Consider the following 22,832-nt stretch of genomic DNA (forward strand, 5'->3'; position numbering starts at 1 on the left):
GTGTAGACACGTTCTTTATGTCTATGCCCGTGTAGACACGTTCTTTATGTCTATGCCCGTGTAGACACGTTCTTAATGTCTATGCCCGTGTAGACACGTTCTTTATGTCTATGCCCGTGTAGACACGTTCTTTATGTCTATGCCCGTGTAGACACGTTCTTTGTGTCTATGCCCGTGTAGACACGTTCTTTATGTCTATGCCCGTGTAGACACGTTCTTTATGTCTATGCCCGTGTAGACACGTTCTTTGGAGTGTGGGCTGCAACAAAAGGACAACAACATCCCAGGGCAGCTGATTCCCAACCCTTTTTTTTCCGGGATCAGGAGAAGCCCACTTGAAATGTGGAGAAAATCAAATGTGTTTGGTTTGGTTGGATCGAAAGGAACTGACTGAACTGTAGGTCAAGGTTTTAATGAAAGAAAATGTGTATTCTTTTTTGGGGGATCATTGTTGTATTGCATATGAATAAAATTGTGATTTAATAAAAATGTGTTTTGCCAATAATTTGGGGCGCAATATCGTGGTGGCCCACTAGTGGGACCCCTGACCATCAGCAACACAAGGTTGGGAATCGCCGATCTCTAGGGAAAAGGCACAAGTCTGGCAGAGAGAGAGAGAGAGAGAGAGAGAGAGAGAGACAGACAGCTGTCCAGTGCCATGGCAACCACAAGTCATCACGTCTCCATGGAAACCATAACGACAGGAAGTATATAAAACAGAGGCGTATAAAGCATTGGACGTAGCTGGATGGTTTTTAAAGCTCCAGTCATACTTCGTAGCGCGACGGCATCGAGCGCCTCTAACCTCTAACCTCCAACGAGCTCAAAACAAGTGATGGAAGAAAGCAGTCAGGTTTAATTAAGAGTAGCAAATACCACAATATAGAAATACTCTGTTACAAGTAAAAGGGGGCCCATGTTCAATATTACAAAAATATTGGCATCAAAATATACTTACAGTATACCATATAGTAAAAAAGAAAAGAAAAAATAATTCCAATCTATAAAAGAGGGCTTGAGTGATTCGTGTATTGTACAGTATATCGTCGTAGCAATAATCTTAAATGTACAAAGTAACTTTTAACTAAAGTTTTCAAACAAATGTAGTGGAGGATAAAAGTACAATATTCACCTCTGAGATGTAGCGGAGGTAGTGGATGTATACCGTATACTGAAACCTGGAGGTACTCCCAGGTAAAGTAAAAATCACACCCGTGTGAACTGAGTGGTGTAAGGTCTTATATAGACTGATCAACTGTGGTCTGGCGTAATGTCTGACGTAATGAAATCACACCTGTGTGAACTGGGTGACCATAGCAACCATTTGGTACGAACAGACACGTAAACTAACAAAGCCAGTTGTAGGAGTGGTTTACACCACTCAAAAAGTACCTCATACTTGTACTGAAGTAAAGTACAGTGCTTGAGTACAGTTAGGTCTGCTACGTTCGTTGGGCGCGGTGAAACATCCACACGACGGGGTGTGCATGAGGCGTTTAGCCATGCGTTCAGCGTGGCTCTAAAAATGTCACATGGGTTTAAAAAGATGGAGACAAAATAATAATAATAATAATCCCGATCTATACAAAACAAATAGGTGAAATCTCAAAGAACCAGTGGCTTTACTCTTACTGTAGATTTACTGTAAATAGAGAAGAAAGAAACAAAGCTTTGGAGGAGGCGGGGGAGTTGGAATAAAAATAAACAGAAATGGAAAAAAAAAAATAATAAAGGAAAAAAGGACAAATACAAATAAAATACATTTAAGTGGCTTAGTGGCATAAAACATCTGAAATAAATCTTATTTCAATAATTTCAATAATTCTTTCATATACAAAGTCAATAACAATAATATAGTTTCCAGTGCGTTGGGAGATAAAACAACAAAAACAACAAACTTATAATAATAATAATAATAATAATAATAAAGAATACAAACACTTTAATCAAAAAAGAAAAAGAAGAAAGAAAAAACAAATAACTTGTCAATTGTTTTTCCTTCCTTTTTCAGTACTGATCATAAGCTATTATCAAATCATAAAAAAAACACAAACCCCAGATTTGATTTCACATCCGACAACGGAATCAACGATCTCTGGCCACTGTACAGACGACTACGACCGCACCGCGGGACGACCGACCGACGCCTCTGTCTCGACGACCGACGACTCTGTTCCGACGAACGTGACCGCGTGGATATCGTCTCTGTCGTGTGGAAACCTCACAAAAATAAAAAAATAAATTTACTTTTCAGGATTCAAATTTTCAAAAAGCATCAAAAGCTCGAAAGGATGCTTTCTATGCTTTCGTGTGTAAGTATAGGACGTGTCCGTTTACGACTTTACGGGGAAATAAAAACACAAGTTACAAAATGTGGAGATAAGAGGTTTCTACCCTGACAGCGACCATGAAACGCTTCATTCCCGCTTCGTCACGCGACGTTCTCACAAAGCTCACACAACGGGTCGCATAGCGCGAGGCGCCGGCAGCCCGGTGTGTTTGAGCGGTCGGTCCCTGGCACTCGCTCGCGGTCTGTACAACTCGGCCAAAGACCCCCATGCCACCTGCTGTTGGGTCGCCCCACACCCCCCCCACCCCGGTCAGCACCCAGAGGGGGCGGGGGAGGGGGAGGGGCTTGTTAAACGTGCTGATTTGAAGACAGCCTCAAGGCACACTGCACTACATGTGCGTGTGTGTGTGTGTGTGTGTTGATACCGTGTTTATTACAGTGTAGACTACCACACTACTACCGCTGTGTGAGCTGAGCCAATCATAATAATAACAACCTGGGCAGCACTCCCCTCATCCACTATTAACCACTTTGAACCTGGCAGTCCTAATTTGGGCATAAGCCATTTTTTTCAAAAAGTAAAAATGTAATAAATTATCCCAAAAAATACGACTTTAGGAGATCTACAAGCTCACAGCGTACAGACAGGTCAAATGTTTTATTAACTCATTTTACTAGGGATCGCCTGGGGGTCCCCGAACCGCACTTCGAGAACCACTGCTGTATGATTTATCGTGTGTGTGTGCGTGTGTGTGTGTGTGCGCGCGCGCGTGCTTTATGTGTATGCGTGCGTGAGAGAGAGAGAGCATAAATGTTTACTAAATGTATTCAGATATATACCCCGTTCGTGATCAAATGAACCAAAGTGTAATTCTCTGTGCATGAGCGCACACGTCGATCGAGTGGAGAGAGAGAGAGAGAGAGAGAGTGTTCGTTGCAACGCCAGTGTGATCCGTTTCACCTACAGTGTTCTACCGTGTGTAGATATACATTGTACAGTATGTGATGCACCTTCAGTGTGTAATAATAATAATAATATTAATTATGATAATAATCGTAATAATGTGAATGATGAACGTGATTGATTCTGCTGTACTGTACATGCTTCAGTGTCTCCTACCTGTGTGTGTGTGTGTGTGTGTGTGTGTGTGTGTGTGTGTGTGTGTGTGTGTGGTGTGTGTGTGTGTGCGTTCGCATCCCTTGTCCTTTACCTCCGTTTGTACAAGCGTGTTTGCACTACGGTTTTCAACCATTTCACATCGAGGTCCAATGTGGTGACATTTAGCCTCTCAGACCCAAAACTAAAGAATAGTTTGTTGTCGTTGGATAAGATTTTGTCCGTTGATCGTTGATCAAAATAACAATTATTCTACATTCTCTAATTGCGTAGATTTCTTGTAAATTAATAATGCAGATGTTTAACAATAATTTAACTCTTGAGAGCGTAAAATGAAACCTAATGGACCCATAAGGGTCCATTTGGTCTCATTTTTACACTCTAAAGAGTTAAAGATCTAACAAGGGCCCATTTGGTTACCAACTCTCCATCATTTAGCTGCATGGGGACCACCTGGAACCCCCCCCCCTCAAGGACCACCGGTTTGTACTCGGACCACTGGTTGAAAACCACTGCACTACGATATGACAACCTCTACGCGTGTGCGTATGTGTGTGTGTGTGTGCACGCGCGTGTGTGTATGTATAGGTTATGTGCGGTGTTCGGGTGGGTTTGGGTGGGGGGTTTTGGGGGGTTTTGAGGGGAGGGGTCTTTACAGTATGTCATCATCGATGCTGAAGCTGGAGCGACGGCTGGAGCTGAGCGAGGCGCCGTCGCCGGGCGACATGGCCGAGAGCAGGGGGTCTCCGCCCAACGGGGACAGGGGCTCGTCCATCATCAGAAAGCCCCGCCCCCCGGGCCCCCCGCCGCCCCCGGGCATGATGCCCACCATGCCCCCGCCCAGGGGGTCGCCGCCGCCGAAGCCGCCGTCCGGGCCGAAGCCCGTCACGCCATCGCACAAGTCCAGCGCCGCGCTAAAGTCAAAGGGCGACTGGGTGCTGCCCACGGCCGGATACTGGATGGGCAGCTGGGGCTGGAGGTGCTGGGGCAGAGGGGGCAGCTGCTGCCCCCCCCGTTGGCCCTGCTGGTGGAGGTGGGCCTGCTGGGCCTGATGGAGGTGGTTCTGGTGGTTCTGGTGGTTCTGCTGGGGACCCCCGGGGGGACCACCCTGCTGGCCCTGCTGCTGCTGGGGGTGGGAGAGGCGCTCCTCCGGGCTGGTCTCCTGCTTCACGTAGGGAGACATCATGTCGGCAGGGTTCAGGCCCGACGGAGAGTTGCTGGGCAGCCCGTGCATGTGGGCCTGCATCTCCAGCTCCTGCACGCACACACACGCACACACACACACACACACGCACACACACACAACAGTTAAAAGGTAGGGTCAGTGATTTATTTAGTTAAAAAATGGACGCTCAGGTGTGGTGCAAATCGCGCAATGCTAAAGTGCCTGCCCTCTAGTGTTGTAGTTGAGTCCACCTCAGAATGAGAATCAGAATCAACCTTTTATTGTCACATCACGTTACAAGTAAGGTGGGTGAAAAACTTGGTTGTTGTGCAGGCTCACATAAAGCTCACCTAAAGCGACCGAGTCAAATTAAAAATGAAAATGTGGACTCGAGACCAGACTCGAGACGAGTCAAGGACTTGAGTACTACAACACTACTGCCCGCCACCACAGAGGTTGTGGGTTAAAATCCCCAGTGTTGCGTCCGGCTTTGTCAAGCATCTTTTATATGAACACAATAGTGTGTGTGAGTGTGTGTGTGTGTGTGTGTGTGTGTGTGTTACATCCCTTTGAGTTTTGAGTGTGTATTGCAACACCATCGCACCCACGTGTGCGTGTGCTGTGCGGGGCACCACATTGTAGTGCCAGTGATCTGGAGTTTTATCTCCCCTCCCTCCCTCCCGTCGTGGTGTAACACAGACGAGAACAGAAAGTTTTCTTATAAGCCTATCTCACAGAATTTCCCCGCCCCCCTTAATACGCCCCCTTTTGGGGTTAGTGGTGATAGCGTGACGTCACTCCATAGACGCTACATGTTAACAGAGGTAATTTAAGAAGTCTACAACTTTTGTTTTCTCAAGGTAAGGTTTGTTCTATCTGTTCGAGCTGATTTACCATCTTGTTTGCTTCATAATAATATTGGTCTGTCACATTTTTACATTAGAAAATGTACTTAGATTCTCCAGAGGAAAAAACGTGTAAATGCTAATGTTAAAGACACCACTATTTACCGGAAGTGGGCGTGAAAAGCGGGCTGTGAGATAGGCCTATTACCAGAGAGAGCGTGCGTCACCTCACCTGGATGCGCAGCCACAGCTGTTTGTTGGCCATCTCCATCCTCTTGAAGTTGGTCTCCACCTCCCTCGTCCTCTGCACGTCCTTCTGCATGCGCTTGATGTACTCCACCGACGCTCGCAGGATGGTGCCCTTGTTCCAGCGCACGTCACTGGACACACACCCACATTCACATGTCAGGGACACATGTTATTACGTTTTAAATCTACTGTCACTGGACACACACCCACATTCACACGTCACGGACACCATGTTATTATGTTTTAAATGTACTGTCACTAGTGGACACACACCCACATTCACATGTCACAGACACATGTTATTACGTTTTACATGTACTGTCAAATGTACTGTGAATGTGGGTGTGTGTCCAGTGACCGTAGATATAAAAGGTAATAACATGTGTCTGTGACGTGTGAATGTGGGTGTGTGTCCAGTGTGCGCTGGAACAAGGGCACCATCCTGCGAGCGTCGGTGGAGTACTTTAAGGGCATGCCGAAGGACGTGCAGAGGACGAGGGAGGTGGAGTATAGTGACAGTACATTTAAAACGTAATAACGTTATTACGTTTTAAATCTACTGTCACTGGACACACACCCACATTCACACGTCAGGGACACATGTTATTACATTTTATATGTACTTTCACTGGACACACATTCACACGTCAGGGACACATTTTATTACATTTTAAATGTACTGTCACTGGACACACCCACATTCACACGTCAGGGACACATGTTATTACATTTTAAATGTACTGTCACTGGACACACCCACATTCACACGTCAGGGACACATGTTATTACATTTTAAATCTACTGTCACTGGACACACACCCACATTCACACGTCAGGGATACATGTTATTACATTTTAAATCTACTGTCACTGGACACACCCACATTCACACGTCAGGGATACATGTTATTACATTTTAAATCTACTGTCACTGGAAACACATTCACACGTCGGGGACTCATTTTATTACATTTTAAATGTACTGTCACTGGACACACCCACATTCACACGTCACAGACGAATTTGATGACATTTTAAAAAACATAAAATGTCGGCTTCTTTTACGGCTTCATTTTGTTACATTGTTTAATTTAAAATATATACGGCTTCATTTAATGGGAATGGGAATCAGTCTTGATCTCCAAGCGAAATAGAACGATAGTCTATGGTGGCGGTAGCCAACCGCGACCCGGGGGTTTTAGTGGCAGGTTATGAGTTAATACTTATTAATCACCATTATAACTATGCCCAAAATATGCCATGTTTTGTTGTGGGAATGGAAAGATACATGACGGATATATACATTTAACATATGTATGTAACTTTTGTTTTTTTCCCCCAACCAGATCGGGCTTCTCTTTCTATCTTGTTTGGATCTATCAGCCATCAGATATCAGAGTGATGACTAGTGCAGAGTGGATGGGATTATGGGATGTATGGGGCGGGGTCACCTAACCATGCAGTAATTGCGTTAAAATGTTTAATCTTTTTTTTTTACCAAAATGTTTTATCCCACAATTTTGTAACCCATTTTTTCACCCAGTGTCAATTATCTAATGTAATCCTGGGCACTACACTTCCTCTGCCAACCGGCTGGCCAGGGGAGGTAGTTTAGAGACCAGGATTACGGCATGTTTTTGTGAGGGTATCTACCCTAGGGGACACGGGGAGAACATGCAAACTCCACACAGAAAGGCCCTTTCGCCAACCCCGCCTCAGGTATGGGCACTGATGACGCGGAGGAGGGAACACGCCCCCAGTGCCCACAGCGTCCACAGCGGGAATCGAACCCAGGACCTTCTAGCTGTGAGGCGACAGCACTACCGACTGTGCCACCGTGCCCCTTTAATCTAATTAATTTCACAAATTAATTAAATCAGTTAACTCAGTTATTTTGTCAGCCCTGATCATTTTGCATTGCAGAGAGACTCACAGGCGGTTGGTTTTGGGTTAGGGCAGAGCAATAGAGTAAGACAGAGTTACGACAACTCCGTTCACTTCATGGGGCCAGTCCAATGGCAGCTCTTCTACATAGACTTCTACTGGCGAATAGGGACACCGGAAGTTTACAAGAATGCATTGGAGTCTATGGGTTCGTGCGAGTACATGAACCACGTGACTGGGCTGTTGTCTGCCCCCTCAATATCGCAACTCTGTCTACACTCTGTCTATGGCTCTGGGTTAGGGGTAGTTAAAACGTTGAAGGGTAACTCACAGGTCGTTGGTTTTGGGTTAGGGGTAGTTAAAACGTTGAAGGGTAACTAACAGGTGGTTGGTTTTGGGTTAGGGGTAGTTAAAACGTTGAAGGGTAATTCACAGGTGGTTGGTTTTGGGTTAGGGGTAGTTAAAACGTTGAAGGGTAACTCACAGGTGGTTGGTTTTGGGTTAGGGGTAGTTAAAACGTTGAAGGGTAACTAACAGGTGGTTGGTTTTGGGTTAGGGGTAGTTAAAACGTTGAAGGGTAACTAACAGGTGGTTGGTTTTGGGTTAGGGGTAGTTAAAACGTTGAAGGGTAATTCACAGGTGGTTGGTTTTGGGTTAAGGGTAGTTAAAACTTTGAAGGGTAACTCACAGGTGGTTGGTTTTGGGTTAGGGGTAGTTAAAACGTTGAAGGGTAACTCACAGGTGGTTGGTTTTAGCCTGGCTAATAAGCCAGACTCAAATCACACTGTCGTGTGGTATTTGAGTCTGGAGATGCTGTGTATGGATCTTGTTTCCTGGGGGGCGGGTTCAAACATTTTCTCTTTGACGCAATTGGTCAGAGCTACTGTCAGTCAAAGGTCTCAAGCATTGAACGTCACTGTACCAAAGCCCGCCCATATTGCATACCGTGTCCCGATTGGCCACACCAGTTCTCTGGTGTAGGAAATGGGCGTACAATTGAGCCTCTCCAGACCGTAATCCGCCGGCAGGCAATTTTTTTTTGCCAACGGCTGATTCGGTCTGGCTTATTAGCCAGGCTAGGTTGGTTTTGGATTAGGGGTAGTTAAAACGTTGAAGGGTAACTCACAGGTGGTTGGTTTTGGGTTAGGGGTAATTAAAACGTTGAAGGGTAACTCACAGGTGGTTGGTTTTGGGTTAGGGGTAGTTAAAACGTTGAAGGGTAACTCACAGGTGGTTGGTTTTGGGTTAGGGGTAGTTAAAACGTTGAAGGGTAACTCACAGGTGGTTGGTTTTGGGTTAGGGGTAGTTAAAACATTGAAGGGTAACTCACAGGTCGTTGGTTTTGGGTTAGGGGTAGTTAAAACGTTGAAGGGTAACTAACAGGTGGTTGGTTTTGGGTTAGGGGTAGTTAAAACATTGAAGGGTAACTAACAGGTGGTTGGTTTTGGGTTAGGGGTAGTTAAAACGTTGAAGGGTAACCAACAGGTGGTTGGTTTTGGGTTAGGGGTAGTTAAAACATTGAAGGGTAACTCACAGGTCGTTGGTTTTGGGTTAGGGGTAGTTAAAACGTTGAAGGGTAACTCACAGGTGGTTGGTTTTGGGTTAGGGGTAGTTAAAACATTGAAGGGTAACTCACAGGTGGTTGGTTTTGGGTTAGGGGTAGTTCAAACTTTGAAGGGTAACTCACAGGTCGTTGGTTTTGGGTTAGGGGTAGTTAAAACGTTGAAGGGTAACTAACAGGTGGTTGGTTTTGGGTTAGGGGTAGTTAAAACATTGAAGGGTAACTCACAGGTCGTTGGTTTTGGGTTAGGGGTAGTTCAAACTTTGAAGGGTAACTCACAGGTGGTTGGTTTTGGGTTAGGGGTAGTTAAAACGTTGAAGGGTAACTAACATGTGGTTGGTTTTGGGTTAGGGGTAGTTAAAACGTTGAAGGGTAACTAACAGGTGGTTGGTTTTGGGTTAGGGGTAGTTAAAACGTTGAAGGGTAATTCACAGGTGGTTGGTTTTGGGTTAGGGGTAGTTAAAACTTTGAAGGGTAACTAACAGGTGGTTGGTTAGGGGTTAGGGGTAGTTAAAACGTTGAAGGGTAACTAACAGGTGGTTGGTTAGGGGTTAGGGGTAGTTAAAACGTTGAAGGGTAACTCACAGGTGGTTGGTTTTGGGTTAGGGGTAGTTAAAACGTTGAAGGGTAACTAACAGGTGGTTGGTTAGGGGTTAGGGGTAGTTAAAACTTTGAAGGGTAACTCACAGGTCGTTGGTTTTGGGGATCATGGTCCCGAGCTCCTTGATACGGTCGTTGATGTTGAACCTCCTCCTTCTCTCGACTGTAGGAGGGGAGAGGAGGGGAGGGGAGAGGAGAGGAGAGGAGAGGAGAGGAGAGGAGAGGAGAGGAGAGGAGAGGAGAGGAGAGGAGAGGAGAGGAGAGGAGAGGAGAGGAGAGGAGAGGAGAGGAACAATGCATGAGTCAGTTTGCACAGTAGTGTTGATTTTGTCTTCTAAAACTATAACGAAAGATGTTCGTCAACTACTTTTTTCACGGACAATTGTTTTTTGTCAACAACTTAAAACTGGGCTAAAATAGTGGAGAAGAGAGCAAACTAAAAGACAAGTTACTTTATGCAGGCCTGCTCCAGTGCCTCCTTTTCACAAGTTACTCTAAGTTTGGTTGCGCTCTGAAAATAGCCGGCCTACTAGCTTGTAGATCTGGTATTTTCAGCATGCAAACAAGTGTAAAATCAGGCATTACAACACCATCAACGCACCGCCAAAATGCATTGCTGTTGACTAAATCAACTGGAGATTTAGTCGACTAAAATCGTATGCTATTTAGTCGACTGAAACTAGACTAAAACTAAAACATTTAAAAAACTTGCAAATTCAAAAGATTATAACTAAACAAATACAACAATGACCTGACAAAAATGTGCTGTCAAGATCAACATTATTGCTGACCTTTGGAGTTACTGAAGTTGACCTTGAATGACTTTCAACAGGTGTTGACACATCTGTTTTATATGGAAAACGCTATCATAATACATGTCATAAAAACCAGCCAATCAGTGAGCAGTAAAACCCCCCAAACACACGCACGCACACACACACACACACACACACACACACACACACACACACACACACACATACACACACATACACAAGAACACGCACGCACGCACGCACGCACGCACGCACGCACGCACGCACAAGCGTGCACACATGCACCAAAGTCACGAGCAATTAGACTTTAGTGCCAGGACAGCAGAAATGATCAGGTTAACCATCCACTCCACTAGTGTCACTGTGTCAGAAATGATCAGGTTAACCATCCACTCCACTAGTGTCACTGTGTCAGCTGAATCCACAAAGAAACATAAAACACTTTCTGAACGGGGCATATTACTTTGTGCACGCAAGTGTGTGCACGTCTGTGTGTGTGTGTGCTTGTGAGAAAGAGAGAGAGAGAGAGAGAGCGAGAGCGAGAGAGAGAGAGAGAGAGGTATCTTACTCAGATTGTGGTTGTCTTTCTTCTGTCTCTCCTTGGCCATCGCACGTTGTTCTGCATCATGACAAGAACACAACCTCGTCAGTGGACAGACGTGAAAACACAATTTACAATGTAGGTTTTTAGCAGATGCTCTTAATCCAGAGCGATTAAAAATGTTACAGTATATATGAAAAGAAAGAAAGGAAGACAAAAGTAAATCGGTATATTTCAACTATGCAATCTATATCTAATCTTTTTTTGGATTTTTTTTTTTTGCCTTGATCTACCAGCACTAGCACCCCACCCCACCTCCCCCCAAATTCTGATTCTGTCTACATAACATGCCATCTAAGTGACATATTATTTTAGCTTTTGCATAAGCCTGTAAGGTCGTCGAGGCCAGGGCTAAGGTGGAGTCTGAAGAGGTGAGATTCAGATGCACTCTGAAACGCAGGGGCTCAGGGAGTTGAATTTAACACCTACTATATATTGTTTTTACCCTTTCTGGCGTGACATTAATACTCGTTGTGCCAACAAAAAAATAATAAAATAAATAAACGTAGATATTTGCCAGGGTAGCTAGGGCAGGACAGAGGGCAGACTATTAAAGAAGACAGGTGTTTTTCAGTCAATGACTAAACTGAAGGATAGCGCTCTCACAACCATAACCCCAGTTTAAGGTCTTTTACACGTTAGTTTAGTTTACTTTATTTAGGATCCTAAATATATTTTTTCCCCATAAATCAACACCCTGCTTGCAGCAAATGCATCAAAAGTAGCAGATCTGCACGCTTCAAAATGCAGTGCGAAATGACGCGTTTCGACTTCCGAGATTGTAGATTACTGTTGATGCCTTTGAAATTAAATCCTGAAACGTAACATGAGTTTTGATCATATGAGGTCGACAGAAATCATAAACTCGAGTGATAAACGGAGAACAAGAACGATGGTTGGCAGCGACTCAAGAGTCCCCAAGTTGTTGTTGGCTACGTCTGCACTCTTGCATGACACGATGAAACACATAAATACGGTTAATGCATAACCACAACATAGTAATGCAAGCAGAAAATGCATCGTAATGACATTAATCAGTAATCCTGCTGTTCCTGGGGAGAGAGACAGGCAAGGTCCTTAATACACATGGAGGTGTTTTTCATTTTGTGCGTTACTTAAGAATATATTTTTTCCCAACCGCACAAACCGTTTGGTTTGTGCCATTATGAGTATAGAACAGTGGTTTTCAACCAGTGGTGCGAGGACCAACAGTGGTCCTTGCGGGGGTTCCAGGTGGTCCCCATGCTAAATGATGCAGAGTTGGCATGGTAACCTGTAAGGGTCCATTTGGTTTCATGTTACGCTCTCAAGAGTTAAATTATTGTTAAAGATCTGCATTACTTCGTTTACAAGAAGTCTAGTAGAGATTAGAGAATGTAGAATTTTTTTTATTTTGATCAATGTTTGCCTGTTATCACATCAATACAGCATGGAATTGTGGACAACATCTTATCCAATGACAACAAAATATTATGGGTCTGTGTTGAAAACGACTGGTATATCAGGTACTGCGCAAAAAGCATGGAATATGTGTATATTACAGGAAACTCCCGTTAAACTTTCCAACAAATTCAGGTAAACTCCCGAATTGTACCATCACACCTGTATATTACCGTATATTACTGTATGCTGCTAAACTTGAGGTTTACGGGCAAATCTAGTGCCCATAATCGCCCGTTAACTCCTCTTTTCACGCAGGAGACCATGAATATTATGCGCCAATAAAACTACTGGTGTCAAGTGAAAACTAGAAGACGGTGTGACTTTTTCCCCATGGACCTACAGTACCTGTGGGTTATACCAGTAAAGCAATGTTTTGTGGACCATTATGGTTGAACTCGACACTCGCTACACGATATTCTGCACCTTAATCTCATGCCCAACGCACTGATGCTCTTCTTGCACTGATCTAATGTCATGAACGGCTGCTATGCTCGTGCACCTCATTTCTATACCTCATGTACATAAATGGATGCATATGTGTAAATAAATATGTAGATATGTTGTTGTCTCTGGGTACATGTGTTTGGTACTATAGCCATTAGCGGGTTAGTTTTAGCCTGCCATGTATGTCGGGAGCTACGGGTGAGTTTTAACCTGCCACGTATGTCGGGAGCCACGGGTGAGTTTTAACCTGCCACGTATGTCGGGAGCCACGGTGAGTTTTAACCTGCCATGCATGTCGGGAGCCACGGTGAGTTTTAACCTGCCATGCATGTCGGGAGCCACGGTGAGTTTTAACCTGCCACGGGTTAGTTTTAACCTGCCACGGATGTGTTGTTTGACTCTAATATTGAAATGGTGTGTAAGAAAGGTCAGCAGCGCCTCTTCTGTTTAAGGAAGCTAGCTACATATGTCACTGATGATTCTTTTTTACTGGTGCTATCTACGCGTATGTTCGTAGACAACCGTATACTCCATATATGAAAGCGCCGACCGTTTGTTTACCTTTTAGCATGGCTCCGGTTAGTATGGAGGGCCTCCGCCCCCCACCCCGGCTATGGGATCTTTAAATCCAGGTCCGTTGAGCCTCCATTATAACAGGATTTTCAAAGCGCTGTATCTCAAAAGGTTTGAGAGCTGTCCATGGTGGTCCATTTGTGAGTTTGTACCGCATTGCTGAGCAAATGGAACTGGTTGTAATGCTAGCTAAGGGCTATGAGCTAATGCGAGTGGTAATGTGCTCCTAACAAAGGCCCCCACCTTCCTGAATAACCCGGAAGGGAAACAAGCTCCGTAGAGTGAGGGAGGACGGGCGGCATTCCTTAGGTGTGCGCATGCTAACACTAGATGGCGCTAAAGGAGTTAAGAAAGCGTCTTATATCAGAGCAGACACCCCCTACATCGGGAATATGAATTATCACCTTCTGGCCAATGGTTAAAGACACCTGTAACGAAACACAATAGGTACAAATTCTCATTCATACCCACTTCCATTTGTACCATTAACACTTTGTTCTGCCCGCTAGGTAGCAGCTAACCTTATCAGGGAGGAGGGAGTTGTTGTTGTGAGCAGTGATCATTAGCACTGTTTACCTCTCATCAGAAACGGTTACATGTCCAGAGCAGTGATCATTAGCACTGTTTACCTCTCATCAGAAACGGTTACACCAGGGGTTCTCAACGTTTTTGGCCGGGGACCCCCGGAAATGCTTTGGCAATGTCTCGGGACCCCCGCCCCGCCCCCTCCCGACCCCCAATATAAATTGACTGCTACAATAACCTTAAACCATTTTGGGCGGGAACCCCTTTTGGTGTTTTAAGCATTGTTATAATTTAGCTATTGAAAAATAGCAGATCTACAAGCTCGTAGCGCGCCACCGAGTGGCGCGCTACGAGCTTGTAGGTCTGCTATTTTTGAAAAATCGTGAAGCTCGAAGCTTTAGAGATCCAGGGCTTTGAAAATCCTGTTTTTAATGAAGATAAATGGAGCTGGATGTAAAAATCCCATAGCTGGTGGGGACGGAGGTGATGCATAGCAACCGGAGCAATGCTAAAAGGTACATTGACGGTCGCCGCTTTCATATATGGAGTATGTATACAAATAGTATAAAAATAATGAATAAGGGGAGCAGGAGGAGGTAGCTGTTTTTGTTTCAGGGGTGAGGTGGGTGGGTGGGGAGGATGGTTGCAGTTTGCACTTTATCGGTTGTTATTTGTTATCTGGATGTATTGTCTGTTCTTGTCTTTTGTAATGATTACTGTGCTCTTAGAGCTTTTTTACCTGCTCTAACATGAATAGCCCAATTTGGGACATGCAAATAAACTCCTTGACCTTGACCTAGTGAACAATCTAAGGTTGTGATTGGTCGATTACGGTACCTGTGAACTCTCTCTTGATGGCCAGGTTGGCGGGACAGGAGTTGCTGGTCATGGCGATTGCTGGGCCGGTCATCCCAGGACCGCTGTACACGTCCAGGTGACTGCTGGACAGCGGGAGCTGCAGGAATGAACACACACACACACACACACACACACACACACACACACACACACACACACACACACACACACACACACACACACACACACACACACACACACACACACACACACACACACACACACACACACACACACACACACACACACACACACAGTATATCCATCATTTGTTTGTTTATGATTTCTTTTTTCACATTCTTGAATATTGATCCTATTAAGCATGCATTTAGATGAATAGATAAAATATTTGATCTACAAGCTCAAAACGCTGCAATGTGTTGTTGTTGTGAGCTTGTACATGGCCTATTTTTGCTATGTTTTGCTAATTAAAATTGCTCTTCACTATGTTTGACATATGTAAGACATTTTAACATAGATCTTCTCTTCTGGGAGGGGGCAATTACAATATAAATTTGGGAGGTCCTTGACTTGAAAAAGTTGAAAAAGGGGAGGTGGGGTTTGCGGGCAAATACAATTTACATTTGGGAAGTCCTTGACTTGAAAGAGTTTGAGAAGAACACTAAGGGTAGCGAGAAGAACACTAAGGGTAGCGATGCAAACGTAGGAGTACTAAAAGGAAGAACACTAAGGGTAGCGACGCAAACGTAGGAGTACTAAAAGGAAGAACACTAAGGGTAGCGACGCAAACGTAGGAGTACTAAAAGGAAGAAACACTAAGGGTAGCGATGCAAACGTAGGAGTACTAAAAGGAAGAAACACTAAGGGTAGCGATGCAAACGTAGGAGTACTAAAAGGAAGAAACACTAAGGGTAGCGACGCAAACGTAGGAGTACTAAAAGGAAGAAACACTAAGGGTAGCGATGCAAACGTAGGAGTACTAAAAGGAAGAAACACTAAGGGTAGCGATGCAAACGTAGGAGTACTAAAAGGAAGAAACACTAAGGGTAGCGATGCAAACGTAGGAGTACTAAAAGGAAGAAACACTAAGGGTAGCGATGCAAACGTAGGAGTACTAAAAGGAAGAAACACTAAGGGTAGCGATGCAAACGTAGGAGTACTAAAAGGAAGAAACACTAAGGGTAGCGATGCAAACGTAGGAGTACTAAAAGGAAGAAACACTAAGGGTAGCGATGCAAACGTAGGAGTACTAAAAGGAAGAAACACTAAGGGTAGCGATGCAAACGTAGGAGTACTAAAAGGAAGAAACACTAAGGGTAGCGATGCAAACGTAGGAGTACTAAAAGGAAGAAACAAACATCACCAAAACACCGTCCACGACTGCGTAAGAAAGAAATGAACAACAGTGTACGAGCGTGTAGAGAAGTGCAAGAAATGCAACAAGTACAAAACCAGGAAAGCTGTAAACCTGTCAAGTTAGAGTTAAAACCTCACTTCAAAACGTCGTTATCTTTTATCGTTTATAACTTCATAACCTGCGTAACCCCGGTCGGCGCACTACCTTTCTAAAATCCTCCGTCCGACTCTGTAAAACTGTAAAAAAAAAGAAAAAGGCAGATAGCACGAGATAAACGCCATAATAATCACACTTCAGCGCTCCGCTTGCCAAACACCATAACAATATAACGAGCAACTACACTATCAGCTGTTATCTCCCTGTTTTAACCCATTTAGACCCGAGGACGCATCTCTGTCACCTTAGAAGCATTTAACCACTTTAACCATCATTTTAAACTTTAAACTTGTTGAAAAATAGCAGATATACAAGCTCAAGCTTGTAGATCTGCTTTTTTTTTAATCATGAAAAAGTGGTGCAAATCTTTGAATATATATTCTTTCACAGCGTTTTTAACACATATTTTCTTCTGGGAGGTCCGTGGAACAATATATTTTGAGATGGGGGGGGGTCTGTGGCCAAATAAATACATATGATTCAGTGGGTCCTTGACATGAAATAGTTTGAGAATCCACTGATATAGAAACATAGGGTTTTTTCAGAAAACGATTTAGAAGACATTTTGTAGAATCTGGCTTCAGGTCTTTAATGGCTTAACGGCTTGCTATTCTCCCTGCGTGTTCTTGGGTGATCCTCAACCTCTGGACAACTCACCGTGTCATCTCTTCCTGCAGAGGTTGTTGTTGTTGTTGCACTTTAGACATTGCACCACGCCGTCACGTTATGTTATGTTTTGTTGCTCGGGCCTTAATTACTACCAACAAAACACGTAATTAGTATTCCTCTATTGAAATATTCACGTTGATATGCTGCTGCTATGCGGTGTCCCGTTCGCACATGCAGGTATAGGATGAATGAGACTTGAAAGCTAAAGGAGGCCTGCACTGATAACGTTAACTTTATCTTGCACGGTCGGAGATAGCTTATCTGGGCCGGCTACTGTGTGAGCTGGCCGGATCAAAAACATGCAGACGCATAAACACAGGAAGGAATGACCCAACAAAAGATTATATAGACTCTATCCAGTGTGTTAATGATCTGCTCTGTGTGGACGTACCGCATGTCAGAGCTGACACACACAGAGAGAGAGAGAGAGAGAGAGAGAGAGAGAGAGAGAGAGAGAGAGAGAGAGAGAGAGAGAGAGAGAGAGAGAGAGAGAGAGAGATGTAAACTAATGAAAGCCTTTGCTGGCTAAAACAGAAGGGATATAATACACTAAATGCCCTCCATGCTCCTGGCCCGTCCCGCAGAGGGACCAGATCAAAACTGTTTTTTTGAGGTACAGAATGAAGTATCACTTGTGGGACGGGATAGGGTTAACAACTTGAAAGCCTTGATGTCATATTTGACCATAGGCCTAAAATTGCCTATCCTTTTGTTTTTAAACTGCTCTGGCGTCTCAAATTTTGTTTTAAATTGCTCATTTTGGTCATAGATGGGATGGCCGACTTGGTACTGTAGCCTAGAAGATATTTATCATGGTACTTTAACCTGCTTAAAAACACATCTTGCAGGAAAAATAGACAATGAGAGAGCTTTACAACAGAAAGCCAACTATTAGGGTTAGACTAACTATTAGGGCATTATTTTGAACACTGATGCTCTAGCATCAGTCACAATGTGGGACAGGGTCTCAATTTGTGGGATGCCTGAAAAGTCTTGGAAATGAGGGACTGCCCCCATGCAAAAGGGGTTTTGTGCTGCTGCTGGTGTAGTGATACTGGACACACAAAATAGTTCCATGTGACAGAGGGGTCAAAGTTGAATGAAAATTGCACTATATGGTAAAAATAGGTCAACAATACAAATGCTGCTAGTTTTGTGGATGGATTTATTTTTTACGCATGTCCCCCTGACCACCAACTGACAGGAAACCAGACCAGAACTCCCACCACGGGGCTCAGGGAATCAATTAATACCTTTGCAACCATTATATTAATGGCAAGTATTTCCTACACTACAGCTTTAAGTAAAAAATAACCCTTTAACTGTGAGGGTGATAAACATTGAGTTAATTTAACTGTGACTTTGTTTAATTGACACCTTGGCAGTTAAAACAGCCGTTCTGTTGTGCAGTTAGCTTAGCCGTTGAAGTGTGTGTACAACACAGAACAGCAGCAAAGCAAATCATGCATGGTTTTATGGTGCACACACACACACACACACACACACACACACACACACACACACACACACACACACACACACACACACACACACACACACACACACACACACACACACACACACACACACACACACACACACACACACACACACACACACACACACACACACACACACACACACACACACACAGGTCAGTCATGCCTACTATACGTTCCTTCCCAGCTCTCACTAAACTGGTGGATTCCAAAGATTCCATGGAATGTTCCACACTAATCCCCGTCAGGATCAGAAGGTGAGGTTTCATTCACTACTTAGATACCGTCTGGCTGGAAATACTACATAAAATACTGAGGTTTCATTCACTACTTAGATACCGACTGGCTGGAAATACTACATAAAATACTGAGGTTTCATTCACTACTTAGATACCGACTGGCTGGAAATACTACATAAAATACTGAGGTTTCATTCACTATTTAGAGACCGACTCACTGAAATACTACATAAAATACTGAGGTTTCATTCACTACTTAGAGACCGACTCACTGAAATACTACATAAAATACTGAGGTTTCATTCACTATTTAGAGACCGACTGGCTGGAAATACTACATAAAATACTGAGGTTTCATTCACTACTTAGAGACCGACTCACTGACATACTGGATAAAATACTGAGGTTTCATTCACTACTAGACCCACTCACTGAAATACTGCATAGAATACTGAGGTTTCATTCACTACTAGACCCACTCACTGACATACTGGATAAAATACTGAGGTTTCATTCACTACTAGACCCACTCACTGACATACTGGATAAAATACTGAGGTTTCATTCACTACTAGACCCACTCACTGACATACTGGATAAAATACTGAGGTTTCATTCACTACTAGACCCACTCACTGACATACTGGATAAAATACTGAGGTTTCATTCACTACTAGACCCACTCACTGACATACTAGTGCTCTGAATCTGTAAAATACAGATTCAGCCATTTGAGAACTGCACACGTCATGCCATTGTCAAGCCAGTGGATTGGCAGTAGTACATTGTCAGAACATTGTCAGTGAGAATTATGTTTCACGATGAAAAGAAGTGCCAAAAAGGGACACTTGTTTTCAGGGACAAAAGAGAAGGATTAGCAAAAGGATAAACAGTGAAAAGAACATTGGGGGAAAACAAGTATTTCCAGAAGAAAATGCAGGTAAAGTACAAGAAAGCCACATCTGTACTGTATGAACTGGACGGGTTTCTGTGAAATCCATGAATCAGGTCATTGCCATGCTGGCTTGTGGGGGACATTTTTGTCAAAATTCAATTTTTGCCACGGACATACAAAATGAGTGTTACCAGAAACGTATGAAGAGATAGCCCTGAATGACCATAACAGGTCTGTAACTCTGAGTGTAGCCTGGGGTCCAACAGGTCTGTAACTCTGAGTGTAGCCTGGGGTCCAACAGGTCTGTAACTCTGAGTGTAGCCTGGGGTCCAACAGGTCTGTAACTCTGAGTGTATAGCCTGGGGTCCAACAGGTCTGTAACTCTGAGTGTATAGCCTGGGGTCCAACAGGTCTGTAACTCTGAGTGTAGCCTGGGGTCCAACAGGTCTGTAACTCTGAGTGTAGCCTGGGGTCCAACAGGTCTGTAACTCTGAGTGTATAGCCTGGGGTCCAACAGGTCTGTAACTCTGAGTGTAGCCTGGGGTCCAACAGGTCTGTAACTCTGAGTGTATAGCCTGGGGTCCAACAGGTCTGTAACTCTGAGTGTAGCCTGGGGTCCAACAGGTCTGTAACTCTGAGTGTAGCCTGGGGTCCAACAGGTCTGTAACTCTGAGTGTAGCCTGGGGTCCAACAGGTCTGTAACTCTGAGTGTAGCCTGGGGTCCAACAGGTCTGTAACTCTGAGTGTATAGCCTGGGGTCCAACAGGTCTGTAACTCTGAGTGTAGCCTGGGGTCCACCTATGCTTTCTACGGCATAGGCAGCTCCCGGCAGGATCCGCCGGGAGAGTCTAGACGCAGCTGCGCGACATGAGACTAATTAATTAGAGCGACAGAGAGAGAGAGGAGTGTGTGTGTGTGTATGTGGGGAGGCATACTATGATCCGACGGAGCATTGGTTCGAAGGAGCATTGGTCCAAGGTGCGCTGGGGGTCGGGAGAGGGTTGGGGTTAGGTTTAGGTGTGCTGCCCCGGGGGAGGTTAGGGTTAGTGTGAGGGTTTGAGGTAGGTTGTCGTTCGGACCAATGCTCCGTCGGACCAAACACATGAACCCGTGTATGTGTGTGTGTGCGTCAATTTAACAAAGGTGCAGACGATCAGAAATCAGCAGAGAGTGGTCGACGTTTGCGCTACTCTATGCCGAATTGAAGTGGACTCAGACCCAGACTTTTTTTTTTCTCCTGGAAATGAAAACGTCTGGGTTTCCGAGGCTACTCTGAGTGTAGCCTACAAATGGAACCAAATGGACCCGCACCCATTTTGTCTACGTTTCCAAACTTTTCCAAAAAGTATTATTATTATTATTATTTTAAGAAGTAATGAAGATAGTCTACTAACTCACTGCTATGTTCTGTTATTTAGACGCGTGCACACACACAGGAACACTATGCAGCCGTTGCTTTGTCTGAATGACAACAACCTACGTCTGACATTCCATTCACATCATTGGTCCGTTTGGCTTATCATGAAGTATGCAGAGAGAGAGAGAGAGAGAGAGAGAGAGAGAGAGAGAGAGAGAGAGAGAGAGAGAGAGAGAGAGAGAGAGAGAGAGAGAGAGAGAGACAGAGAGAGACAGAGAGAGACAGAGAGAGACAGAGAGAGAGAGAGAGAGACAGAGACAGAGACAGAGACAGAGACAGAGACAGAGAGAGAGAGAGAGAGAGAGACAGAGAGAGAGAGAGAGAGAGAGAGCTGCTGAAGTGTGCTGCTGAGTTAATGAAGATCTCGCACTCTCTGTTTGTCTGTCTGTCTCTCTCTCTCTCCAGCTTGACTCTCCAGGAGGGAATCATCAATAGTCTAATCTAGACAGGCCCAATGATAGGAGGATTACAAAAACACATATGAAGGCAGACAGCGAGAGAGAGAGACACACACACACACACACACACACACACACACACACACACACACATGCACATACACACACATACACACACACACACACACTCCTCTTTGACAGGACAAGAAATGAAGAGCGACCTTAATGATGTAACGTGTCTGACAGCCTAGTCTAGCATGTCCCATCTCTGCAACCGTGCTTAATTATACTCATACTGCCTGCCCTACCTACTCAAGTACTGGACTTATATTTTTATATAAGTATTTTGTTGCTGCCGCAGGGCCCCATATTGTACTTTTACATTTATTTATTTGAAAAGCTTAGTTACTAGTTACTTTGTAGATTTTGATTATTATTACCAAACACACATTAACCACTTCAGTCCTATACATTTTGGCCTATACATTCAGTCCTATACATTTTGCCGACCTACAAGCCCACAATGTGTCGCATTGCGACACATTGTGGTCTTGTAGGTCGGCAATTTTCAATAGACTATACGTTTGAAAACTTGAAGGAGGCATCTACCATATGTATAATACAATAATAACATTTAACTCTGCATAATGAGTTCTTTTTACTTTGGTACTTTAAGCACATTTTGCTGTCGATAAAAGTATTGACACTTTGAGTACTTTTTCCACCACTGGACTTCCTCCTCCATCTATTGTTGTTTGGTTAATTAACGTATTTTGAATCTGGTCATTTTTGTTCAGATTGATTATTGGCGAATTTTCGATCATTGAAATAATTTCGAGTAACTAAAATGATGTTTTTTGTGCAGGTCTACTGTAGGACAGGCACGTATAAGCTTTCAGCTTCAGCCTATTCCTTTTGATCACTTTAACTATGTAAACTGTGTTGATTTGTATTGTGCTGTATTGTATCCTTGGTGTATTAAATAAAGGTGATGATGATGATGAAGATGAACCATTTCCTTATGTTGATGTATAATTGTATTGATACTGTGATGATCAAATAAACTAGACTAAAACAAATCTCTCTGACCCCAGCCAACCCATTCCCCCTACCCTCCCCTCCCCTCCCCTCCTATAATAACCAGTAAGTTGAAGTAGGCCTACATGTTGACGCCAATACCTTTGTACTTCCAAGTCTATTTTGAATTCCGGACATGTACTGTACTTGTAAGAGTATTTCTATATTGCAGCATTGCAATACATACACGTTTTTTTTTAATAGTTTTATAGCTTCTGCTGATCTGCATATTG

At 43.9% G+C, this 22,832-nt stretch overlaps 1 protein-coding gene across 1 annotated transcript in view; it reads right to left on the reverse strand.

Moving 5' to 3' along the window:
• Positions 1-1,598: 1,598 nt before the first annotated feature.
• The window catches only part of tfeb (transcription factor EB), a 114,406-nt gene continuing 93,172 nt past the window's right edge, over positions 1,599-22,832 (reverse strand). The window contains exons 8-12 of the mRNA XM_079531441.1: positions 14,911-15,028; positions 11,056-11,106; positions 9,799-9,874; positions 5,650-5,797; positions 1,599-4,662 (exon numbers count right to left, since the gene is read on the reverse strand). Of these exons, the coding sequence (XP_079387567.1) occupies positions 4,060-4,662; positions 5,650-5,797; positions 9,799-9,874; positions 11,056-11,106; positions 14,911-15,028 (996 nt within the window). The 3' untranslated portion in view covers positions 1,599-4,059. The remainder of the gene's footprint in view (positions 4,663-5,649; positions 5,798-9,798; positions 9,875-11,055; positions 11,107-14,910; positions 15,029-22,832) is intronic.

This window comes from Electrona antarctica (assembly GCF_951216825.1).
Source record: "Electrona antarctica genome assembly, contig: scaffold_259, whole genome shotgun sequence".
Lineage (NCBI taxonomy): Eukaryota > Metazoa > Chordata > Actinopteri > Myctophiformes > Myctophidae > Electrona > Electrona antarctica.